The 12,066-nt window shown below is 39.4% G+C and overlaps 2 protein-coding genes across 6 annotated transcripts in view; one reads left to right on the top strand and one right to left on the bottom strand.

Annotated features, from left to right (window-relative positions):
- The window catches only part of LOC140713710 (nucleotide-binding oligomerization domain-containing protein 1-like), a 35,426-nt gene extending 32,917 nt beyond the window's left edge, over window positions 1-2,509 (top strand). For all 5 annotated transcript variants that reach the window (XM_073024118.1, XM_073024119.1, XM_073024117.1 and 2 more), the window contains one exon: window positions 1,493-2,509. In XM_073024118.1, the coding sequence (XP_072880219.1) occupies window positions 1,493-1,562 (70 nt within the window). In that variant the 3' untranslated portion in view covers window positions 1,563-2,509. The remainder of the gene's footprint in view (window positions 1-1,492) is intronic.
- Window positions 2,510-7,710: 5,201 nt separating this feature from the next.
- LOC140713709 (E3 ubiquitin-protein ligase znrf2-like) overlaps window positions 7,711-12,066 on the bottom strand; it is a 184,037-nt gene continuing 179,681 nt past the window's right edge. Inside the window, exon 5 of the mRNA XM_073024114.1 lies at window positions 7,711-10,274. The gene's annotated coding sequence lies outside the window, so the exon portion shown is untranslated. The remainder of the gene's footprint in view (window positions 10,275-12,066) is intronic.

Genomic DNA, 12,066 nt, shown 5'->3' with positions numbered 1-12,066 from the left:
ACCAAGGGACACACTACAGATCCTTGAGGTCACAGGCCTTCACTTTGGAAAACAACCCTCCACTACCACTCTCTGTCCACTAGCACTGTCGCCTAGTACTAAGCCAATTTTGTTTGCAATTTATTAGCTCTCCGTGGTCTAGCCTTTCAGACCAGATTAACATGGGGGACCTTGTAAAAAGGCCCGCTAAATTCCACGTAGCAAACACCTAACATCCTGCTCTCACCAATCCTGTTTGGCTCCTCTTCAAAAAAAACTTGACATGATTTCCTATGCAGAAAGACACGCTATTCCTAAACACTCCCTTGCCTTTCCAACTCTACATAGATCCCGCGTCTCAAAATCCCTTCCAGTCACTTTCCTATGACTGATGATTAGCTCTCCAGTTTGTAGCTCCCTGGCTTGTCCTTGCATCCTTTCTTGAAAGAAGGCACAAGACTAGCCACTCACCAGTCTTCTGATACCTCACCAACAGCGAACAAAGGCACAAAATTCTCTGTGAGGGTCCCAGACATTTCTGCCCTTGCTTTCCCCAGCAGCTTGGACGCATCTAGTCAGGCCCTGAGGATTTATCTGCTTTTATGCATTTCAAGACCACCAACACCTCTTCTTTTATAATGTGGATATGTTTCAGGACATTACTATTCCCTTCCCTGAACTCCTTAGCTTCCTTTGTCCATCTTCGCTTGTTTCTGAGTACAGCACTAGCTGATCAAGATAACTGGAACTGCTACCCACCCCAACCTGGGCAGCAGCAGTATCTCCGCAGAAGAAAAGCCTTGCGATCTATTTCTGTATCTTGCCATGAAAACCCTATGGACAATTACCCTATCCATCAGGTTGCCATGAGTCGACAATGACTTAACGGCACTTAACAGCAACAATCCCTTTAAAGCAGTGAGCTTGATGTTCACTGGAAAGCTTACAGACTACAAGAGCAAGAACAAATAATGCTAGTAAAAATGATTCAATTAGACACAGCCTTCGCCAGAGGTTTCCTGAATTGGCTGCAGTTGGACCTGCCAGAGGAGCAAACTCACAGGTCAGCCATTTGGGAGGATATAAATAGAACATTAATTATTAAATGCTATTGCACATTGCAATATATTATGAGCTTTTCTATTGAAAAAAATGGAAAATATCCCATAAGCTCCTAAATTCATAAATCATTTATTAAAGCATGTATAAAATATACAAACTTGAGATTTGTTTTCTCACAGATAACCACAAAGCGAGAAACCCAATTAAAGAAAAAAAGGGAATAAAAAAAAGAAATAAAAGACCTACAAGATGTGCAAGAGAAAAAAAATACAAGTCATGCAAATAATTGAAGCAAACAATGGCATTTCAAACCAAAAATAAGTCCTCAGAAAGGCATTTTGAATGATAGTGAAGTTCATTTGGGTGTGGCAATGACTGGCTTCTCAAGTTTCTGATTTATGAGTAAAGTAACTACTAGCAATTCTGAAATACTGTGTTGTTTCCTCTCCAGTCTGAAGGATAATCAAATTCTGCCGGATGATGTCCAGCACCTTACGGAAGAAAAACGCATTGTCATCTAGACAGTGCTTGGAAAGTGTTCTCACGTCTGAATCAGAAGCTCATTGGTTCAAGCCCGTCACTAGAAACTCAGGTGTATATTTGAGATGGACGTGTGCTGCTTTGAAGGATATAATCTCTTTTAATTGATAGAGTAACCAAGACTGCTTCTGCCTTCTTGGATATTATTTCAAGGATGAGCTGAAAAATAATCAACATTTTACAGTAGGTCCTTGCTTTGTGAAAACTGGCCACTGCATTTCTTCCATTAAACAGGAATTGCAGTCAGTTCAATGCTTATGAAGTGTACAATGCTACTGATGATCTGTATTAGTAAAGAAATGTTTACTTTCTTCACTATGTTCAAGCATTTTCTGAAGTTAGTTATATTCTTATCTTCTTTCAGTGCTGAATTTCAGATGAGCACCCGGTTGAGACCAAGACAGCACCAACAGTCCCTAGAGTACCAGGGAGAGCTCACCAAATTACATTAGAATAAATTTCGCATGTTAGCAAGGTGTTAATAGAAGAAATGACTCTTTATCTAAGAAGGTCTTAGAACAGATTTGAATCTGATAATGGCCATGAAGGTTAAATACAAGCTAGTAGTCTAATTGCACATGGAGAATTTTTTCTGTCTTGGATGAATAACTTCTAGTCATGTTAAAAAGTAAGTACTTTGGAGCCATGATTGAAAGGTGTACTTTGCATATGTACAAACACAATGTCAGGCAAAGAGGCTTAAATTAAATGGCTGTAGCACCTTGTGTTGTTATTAAAATAATAATACAGCAGAAAATAAGGTCACTTGCTCCATTATGCCTGTACCAGTTTGCCCCACGTCACAACTGTCTCAACATTTTTTTTTACAGATGCAACTCAGTAAGAGGCCCTTCTGGCCCAATGAGCCGACACCACCCAATTACACCCACTTGCCCATTAACCTTCTAACCCGTGCATCTTTGGAATGTGGGAGAAAACCGGAGAGCCCAAAGGCCACCCAATCCAATCCTTCAAAACTTTCCTTTCTACATATTCACTTCATCTTTCGAAAGATTTTCCAAACACTACTTCTTTTAAAACTTCTGCAAGTATTTCCTTGTGGCTCCTGGTTTGTTTTGCTTTATTTGTATCATTTTTGCCACTAAAAGTAAATGCTACTTGTTTAGTACCTCAACCACAATTTCCCTAAACCTTAACAGTTCTAAGGAGGACAATCTGAGTTCCTTTAGTTTCTTTACCCAACTAGTTAGTTGCACCCAACTCACTTTCATATTCACTTAGCTACTCACATTGAGGCTGTGAAAGTAATGATATTAATTATCAATATGCAATAATTATGCAAGTAGTTCCATGTCAATGATGGAAACTTTTGAAAACAGAGTTACAGTTACTATTCAGTAAATCATGTGGAACTCTATTGTTTTCTACCACATTGCCAGATGTAATAGATTCATCCGAGAACTACAGTACAAAAATAGGCCGTTCGGCCCATCTAGTCCATGTCGAACCATTTAAACTGCCAACCTGCAACAAGATCGTAACCTTCCATACCCCTTCCATCTATATAACTATCCAAACATTAAAAATCAAAATTGTATCCACCACTAGCACTGGCAACTCGTTCCACACTCTCATCACCCTCTGAGTGAAGAAATTTCCCCTCATGTTCTCCTTAAACGCTTCTCCTTTCGCCCTTAATCCATGACCCCTAGCTGAACACTCATCTAATCTCAGTAGAAAACACCTGCTTGCATTTACCCTATCTATACCCCTCGTAATTTTGTATATTTCAATCAAATCTCCCCTTAATCTTCTGTTTTAGGGAATAAAGTCCTAACCTAATCAACCTCTCCCTATAACTTAGATGCTCAAGTCCTGACAACATCCATGTCAATTTTCTTTGTACTCTTTCAATCTTATTTACATCTTTCCTGTAAGTAGGTGACTAAAACTGTACATATTACTCCAAATTAGGCCTCACCAACGTCTTCCTGTTTTGCCCTCCCAAAGAACAACACTTCCTACGTTAAATTCCATCTGCCATCTCTCAGTCCATTTTTCCAGCTGGTCCAGATCAAACTTTGATAGCCTTCTTCACTGTCCACTACATCCCCAATATCAGTGTCATCTGTAAATTTGCTCATCCAGTTAACCACATTATCATCTAGATAATTGATATAAATGACAAACAATGACAGACCAAGCACTGATCTCTGTGGCACTCCACTAGTCACAGGCCTCCATTGTCAGAGAGGCAATCATCTTCTACCACCCTCTGCCTTCTCCTGCAAAGCCAATGTCTAATCCAATTTGCTTCACCTTGAACACCAAGTGATTGAACCTTCTTGACCAATGTCCAATGTGGGACATTGTCAAATGCCTTGCTGAAGTCTATATAGACAACATCCACTGCCTTGCTTTCATCAACTTTCCTAGTAAATTCCTCAAAAAACTCTATAAGATTGGTTAGACATGACCTACCACACACAAAGCCATGCTGACTATCCCTAATCAGTTGCTGTCTATCCAAATAATTATATATCTGGTCCCTTAGAATTCCCCCTCAGTAACTTACCCACCACTGATGTCAGACTCATCAGCCTGTTATTTATTGGTTTATTCTTAGAACCTTTTTTAAACAACAGAACTACATTGGCTATCCTCCAATCCTCTGGTACCTCACCCACGGCTATGGATGTTATAACAGTCTCTCCTAAGGGTCCTGCAATTTCTACAGTTGTCTCCCACAGTATCCAAGAGAACTCCTTGTCAGGCCCTGGGAATTAGTCCACCTTAATTTGCCTCAATCAGGAAACACCCCCTCCTCTGTAATATAGGATCCATGACCTCACTATACTTTGCCTCGTTTCTATAGACTCTGTGACAGTCTCCCAAATAAATACAGATGCAAAAACTCCATTTACAATCTCCCCCATCTCTTTTGGCACCACACATAGATTATCATTCTGATCTTCCAGAGGACCAGTTTTGTCCCTCACAATCCTTTTGCACTTAATATAATCTGAAGAATCCCTTAGGATTCTCCTTCACCTTGTCTGCTAGAGCAATTTCATGCCTTCTGTCAGCCACGCTGATTTCTTTCTTATTTTTATATACTCCAGTACCTCATTTATTCTTACCTGTTTACACCTGCTGTGCACCTCTTTTTCTTTTCTTAACCAGGGCCCAATATCTCTTGAAAACCTAAGGTTCCTAAATCTGTTATCCTTGCCTTTTATTCTGACTGGCACATAAATGCTTTGTACTTTCAAAATTTCACTGTTGAAGGCTTTACACTTACCAAGTTAACCTTTGCCAGAAAACAGTCTGTTCCAATCCACATTTGCCCGATCCTTTCTGATAAAGGAAAGGAAATCTACCCTTTACAAAGGTAGAGCGTTCCTATGAAACCTTTCTTAAGCTGAAATGGCGTAAAGCAAAGAAGCATTGATTTATATGGGAAAAATTTTCGTAAAAGTGAAAATCCGCTTTGTAATGCGAAAACAGGTTACTAATGTAGGTCTTTTGTAAAAGCGAAGTGGTGTAAAGTGAACATTTGTAAAGTGAGGGACACCTGTAGCACCAAAATTGTCCTTACTTCAATTTAGAATCTTAACCTGAGGACTAGACGTATCTTTTTCCATAATTACGTTGAAACTAATGGTATTGTGATCACTAGATTGAAAGAGTTTCCCTGCACAAACTTCTGTCACCTGCCCTCTCATTCCCTAATAGGAGATCAAGTATTGCCACTCTCTCATTGGGACTTCTATATACTGATTAAGGAAACCTTCCTGAACATATATGACAAACTCAATCCTATCTAATCCTTTTACAATATGGGAGACAATATGTGGAAAGTTAAAATCACCTACTATTACAACCAGAGAACCACAGAACATTTCAGCACAGAAAACAGGCCCTTCGGCCCTTCTTGGCTGTGCCATACTATTTTTCTGCCTGGTCCCACTGATCTGCACCTGGCCCATATCCCTCCATACCCCTCTCATCCATGTACCTGTCCAAGTTTTTCTTAGCTGAGCCTGCATTCACCACTTCATCTGGAGCTCATTCCACACTCCCACCACTCTCTGTGTGAAGAAGCCCCCCCCCATAATGTTCCCTTTAAACTTTTCCCCTTTCACCCTTAACCTAGGGGTTTTCTTCTCCCCTAGCCTCAGTGGAAAAAACCTGCTTGCATTCACTCTATCTATACCCATCATAATTTTATATACCTCTATCAAATCTCCCCTCATTCTTCTAGGGAATGAAGTCCTAACCTATTGAACCTTTCAAACTTATTAACATCCGTCCTGTAATTCAACATTATGTTTCTTGCAACACTCTGCAAACTCTGCACAATATTCAGCAATCTCTTTACTCTAAGCATATGCTGGTTTATGTCATCTAGTCTGTAATATAACAAAAGTGAAAAAATGAGAAGATTTTTTCAATTGTACATAAAATTAATATTCAAAATAGTATCTCATTTATTTTAGATCAATGTTTAAGTAGTGAATATATTATTACTTTATTGCTGCTAATCTGAAGTGTATGTTCATGCACGTTGGTACACAAACGTAACCCTTTATGGTTTAAAATGGAGGAACATGAAAATGTAGTCCAGGATTAAGGAAGTTGTAAAAGCAAGGAACAGGTCAAAGAAATCATAGAACATCAATGACTGCAACCCACAACTGTTTGACTCCACTCTACTGTTCAGAGGTCATTAAGTCAATCTAAAACTTATCAAGATGTCTAGCAAAATTTATTTTAAAATCTACTCCTGCTTTCAGTTAATACATTCTTATTTGCAACATTGAATTGCAAAGTACTGCATCAACATGAAACACTAAACAGATCAGGCAGTGGTAAGTGAAACAGAGTTAGTGTTTTGGGCCAACGACCTTGACCTTCTATTAAAACATTTCTAATGAAAGTTCATTGACTTGAAATGCAACTGTTTCTCTCTGCGCAAATTGGATTCAGAATTGGCTTGCCCACAGAAGGCACAGGGCGGCAGTATTCTGCCCGAAGGTCAATGACCAGTGGTGTTCTGCAGAGGTCTGGTTCAGGGACCCCTGCACTTTGTGATTTTTATAAATGACGTGGGACAGGAAGTGCAAGGGTTTGCAGATGACACGAAGGTGGGTGGTGTTGTGGATAGTACAAAAGGTTTTCATTGGTTGCAGAGCTGGAAATTGACAGGATGCAGAGCTGGGCTGAGAAGGGGCAGATGGAGTTCAACCTGGAAAATTGTGAAGCAGTACACTTTGGAAGGATGACCTTGAAGGCAGATTACAGAGTTATTGGCAAGGATTCTCGGGAGTGTGGAGGAACAGAGAGATCTACGTCCATAGATCTCTCAAATTAGCCACATAAGTTGATAGGGTGGTTAAGAAGACTTATGGGGTGTTGGCCTAGCTGAATTGAGTTTATGAGCCATGAGGTAATGTTGCAGCTCTAAAAAAATTCTGGTTAGACCACAGTGGAATATTGCATTCAATTTAGGTTGCATCATCATAGGAAAGATGTGGAAGCTTCAGAAAGGGTAAAGAGGAGACTTATCAGGATGCTGCCTGGATTAGAGAACTTGTCTAACGAGGAAAGGTTTGGTGAGCTAGAGCTCTTCCCTTTAGAGGGAAGGAGGTGACGATAGAGGGGTGTAGGAGGCATAGATACAGTACACAGCCAACAATTTTTTCCTCAGGGTGGAAATGGCTAACATGAAAGGGCATAATTTTAAGGTGATTGTAGGAAAATATAGGGGTAATGTTTTTCTAAAACAGAGAGTTCTGTGTCCATGGAACATGCCACCAGGGATGTTAGAGGCAAACACATTGGTGATTTTTAAGAGACTCTGAGATAGCCCTCCATTTTCTGTTATCCATGTGGCTATCTAAGAGGGGAACGGTTCGACTGATCTTGGAGAAAGTTACAAGGTCGACACAACATCATGGGCCAAAAGGCCTGTACTGTTCTAAGTTCTAAACTCTGCCCGATCCACTCTTCTTTCATAACACTTTGCTGGATTAGAAAACATTAAACATTGACACCTGTTATCTCAAATTTGTCTTTTGCTTAGCTAAAGCACCTGCCACAGAAACCAGTCAGACTAGTTTGGAATCACTGAAAAGAGTGTCAATTAATGGACAGAGACAGCACTGATCTTGTGTAAATTCCAGCTCCTAATTTAATAGCAATCAATCACAAGGAACAGTTTTAGCAACAACCGATGGCTTAAGACTCTAGAGAGGGCAGAAAAAGGATACACACAGCCTTGAGTTGTTATTCTATTAGATTCTTAGCAGTGTGCGGTTCCTACCACACGAGGTCTCGAGGAAACTGCTTACTTCAATTTATCCTTTGTTGACTTTGGTCTCCTGCACCACTGTCATTCAGAAGAATTCAAAAAGAGCTCCTGAAAGTTATGGGTGGAGCTATTTTTTTTAAATCTCACTAGAAAATGGAGGGTGTGGCCTGATAGTTTTTGTCCTAATACTTGCTTGCTGAACTGAATATGTACTGAAACGAACCTGAATTTCGCCACCTGCACGGATACTGCCCGAGATTACGCTAGCTCTATACCATTCATCCTGGTCTCAGTCCTCTTCCTCACACTAAACCTACTTTAGAACAATTGTCACCAGAGACACTTCATATAGATGTAATCATTTGTGGGTTGTGGACATTGGTGACAAGTCCCATCATATATTGACCATTCCTCCTTGTCCTTGAACTGAGCTGCATGCAAGGACATTTCAGAGAGTAGTTAAGAGCAGGGTTAAAGTCACTTACTAGCCCGATCAGGTCATGGTAGCTTATTTCATTTTCTATAAGGCATTGAACCAGGAGGGTTTTATGACGATCTAACAATTCATGGTTACCATTCCAGATGCCAAGATGAGGCTGAAATATGTGTCCCCAAATACTGCCTTTGCAATGTCGATCTGGTGGCCCAATATTCTGCAACCAACATCACTTAACTAAAACATATCAACTTGTTTAATATTCATATTTATATTGGTGGGAGCTTGCTGTTTGCAAAACTGATCACTAGGTTTTTCAGCAACAGTGATAATTAACACCACTATATTAATAATAACAGCACCATATTACCTGTAAAACAAAGTTTGAAATGCAGCATATAAATACAAATTTCTTTAATTACACAACTCAACTAAACAACCTCTGCTTAGAATTTTAGTCCATTTTATTAACCAGTTAGCTTTCAGATTTAAGCATTTTTTCTATAAACGCACTGAGATTTAAAAATCACAAAAAAATTTCAAAATATTCAGCAGCTCATTTTTAGTTCTGTATAACCTTTTTTTCAAAGCAGGCACAGAGTAATTTTTCTTTGTTTTTACATATTAACAATTTATTGATTTTTTAAACATTGATTTGCTTGTATTTTTGTGATAACATCTCTTATTCCTCCCAGAGGTGAGATAGGGTCACTCCTAACAGTGGAGCAAAATTTACAAGATTTTTGTAACATTATTAGCTGCTACCAATTAAAATAGCTCAGTTTTTTTTACTGCAAGACTTTGTGGTAGCTAGGTACCAAGGAGAGGTGCTGGTATACCTGTAAGCATACATTTTTTTCTCTTTTGTGGCAAGTAGGAGGAACTCATTTGAAGCCCTCCCTACTTTTGGCACTCTGTTCCTATGAGTGTTCATATTTTGGGAAACAGCTTCTCAAGCAACTTGTCTTAACTTCAGTCCTTTGCTATACTAATGCAACATTAGCATTTTCTACTGAATCCATCTCTGAGAAAGAGTGCCCGAAAGCAGTCAATGTTCCATTGTGCCCTCATTCATTGGGCGCCATGTCGAGGATTCCGCAGGCTGATTGGTCAATGCATTGCTGTTACAATTCCAAAACAGAGAGAAGATATATTCTGTTCTAATGGATTTACATTACCCCATTGCATCATTGTCTTTGGAAGGCCATCCAATACTAAAGAGGTCGAGATCTCCAGGAGATCTGGTAGTTTGTTCACTGGGTTTTAGTAAATCACCTCTTCTGGTTGAGGAAATGAAATCCATTCTGACATTCTTCCCATGTATAAACATGTGAACAAAGTGCCAATAATCTTTAAATTCACATTTTCAGTTGTAGCTTTTCCAAGTGCCATCTGAAACTTGGGAGGAATGCCATTGCTCGCTGGTACCTTCAATGAAGTTCCTTTGAGTGTTTGTGTGAGACAGGTGGAAAGTCAAGTTGCATCCTACGATACTGATAATCCTACTCAGTTTGTTTTTAGAAAGATCAAATGTGACTCATTCACTCATCTCTCACAAATGGCTATCGCAGCACAATTAGTGCAAATAAATGTACCGAAAACAATTAATTACAAACAAATTAATTGGTTTTTAAAAATGTCAAAGGCACAAACTAATTATCAAACAATTAAACATCAGCTGTATAAAGAAAATTTGTTTAATTGTTGTGTGTCTTTCACATATCTGTGGCACAAAATGTCCAAATGACAAGAAAGCCTACTGACAGGCCTTTTGAAACATAATCCAGAAAAGATGAAGGATGTGGCGTCACTGAACCGGTAGCCGCCATGTTTAAAGAGGAGAAGGTAAGTTTTCTTATTCAGCAATCCGAGGAAGTGGCAATGATCATCGTTCTGTTAAGCATTTCCTCACCTTTTCGGAATTCAATCGCAGCCTCTGTTTATTGGAACTGTTAGTTCCATTTACAGAAGTGGCAGAAAAACCTGATGACAGAGCAACAACAGTGAATTTAACATTCCTTAGCACTTCTGACATTCCATACAGATAGAATTCATCACCATTCCCACCTTGAACAAGAAACAGAGTGAATATATAAGAAGATAAAAGATAGTAAGTTTGCAGTTGACATGAAGTTTGGCAGTGTTGTGGGTAGTGTAAGAGACTGCTGTCAGTTAAAATGAGGTTGACAGACGTGGAGCTGAGCTGAGCTAAGAAATGGCAGATAGAGTTCAACCCAGAAAAGTGTGAAGTGATACACTCTGGAAGGTCAAATTTGAAGGCAAAGTACAGGGTTAATGGCAGGATTCTTAGCAGAGTGGATGATAAATGGGATCTTTGGGTCCATGTACATAGATCTCTCAAAGTTGCCGTGCAAGTTGATAGGGTGGTTAAAAAGGCACATGGTGTGTTGGCCTTCAGGGGATTGAGTTCAAGAGCCATGAGGTAATGTTGCAGATCTATAAAACCCTGGTTAGACCACACTTGGAATTTTGTGTTCTGTTCTGATCGTCTCATTATAGGAAGAATTTGGAAACTTTAGAAGGTGCAGAGAAAACATATCAGGAGTGAGCTAGGACTTTTTAGAGTGAAGGAGGATGTGAGGAGAATTGACAAAGGTGTATATGATGATAAGAGGTAGAGTGGATAGGTGGAAATGGCTAATACGAGAGGATATAATTTTAAAGCGATTGGAGGAAAGTATAGGGAGGACATCAGAGGTGTTTTTTTAAATACACGGAGGTTGATGGAATATGCTGCCATGGGGTGGTGGTAGAAGCAGATAGATTAGGGATATTTAATGGACTCTTAGATAGGCACATGGGTGAAAGAAAAATGGAAGGCTATGCAGGTGTGAAGAGTTAGGTTGGAGTAGGTTAAAAGGTCAGCACAGCATTGTGGACTAAAGAACATTACTGTTGTACTGTGCTATGTTCTAAAAGACCATTGGGCAATTTTTGTGTGTTTCTCTACATCACTTTTTAAAAGGTTAGACTCCAGAGCTGGCTCTGAAATAAATGAAGGTTCAACCTAATGCACTTCACAGCTCATTGCCTTAAGCCAATCAGATTGGTGACATATAAATAGCATCTGCAGTCATCACTCATTAGCAATGTCAGTACCAACTCATATTTTTAAAAGAGAACTGCAAAGACAGAATTAAATAATATATACAGCATAGAAAAAGCCCAACTAATCACACCTATGTTTGTCATCCATATAAACATTAGTCAAATGTCCTTTATCTAACCATACCCATAACCCTTTCTCCCTTACATATAATCTTCCTGTATATCTGTAAAGAAAAATATCCTTGAATGAAGTCACATACATATATCAGATAACTGTAGGGCCATTGGATGACACAAGAAGATGCTAGAAATCTTAAGCCATGTACACCAAATGCTGGAAGAAAGCAGGCCGGGCAGCATGTTTGGAGGGACGTAAACAGGACTGATGAAGGTTCTTGGCCTGAAACACTAGCATTTCTCTCCATATATGCTGCCTCACCTGCTGAGATCCTCCTGTACTTGGTGTGCACAGGCCATTGGACAAATTGGATAACATTCAGCTAGCAGGAAAAGCATTATTAGATAAATGAATTCCTGCAGTGCTGTAAAAATAATTTGTAGAGGTAGTCATGCTGTCTATCATAATGATTAATCACAATGGCTATCATAGCTCCAAATCAGTATCTCTATACTGCATTAACATAAAAAGACACAATGGGCCTAGTATCTGTCACTACCACGCCTCCTACACAAAAGGGCTTTGGGA

The sequence above is a fragment of the Hemitrygon akajei genome, chromosome 20 (assembly GCF_048418815.1).
Source record: "Hemitrygon akajei chromosome 20, sHemAka1.3, whole genome shotgun sequence".
Classification (NCBI taxonomy): Eukaryota; Metazoa; Chordata; class Chondrichthyes; order Myliobatiformes; family Dasyatidae; genus Hemitrygon; species Hemitrygon akajei.
This window is presented reverse-complemented; position numbering and strand designations above follow the sequence as displayed.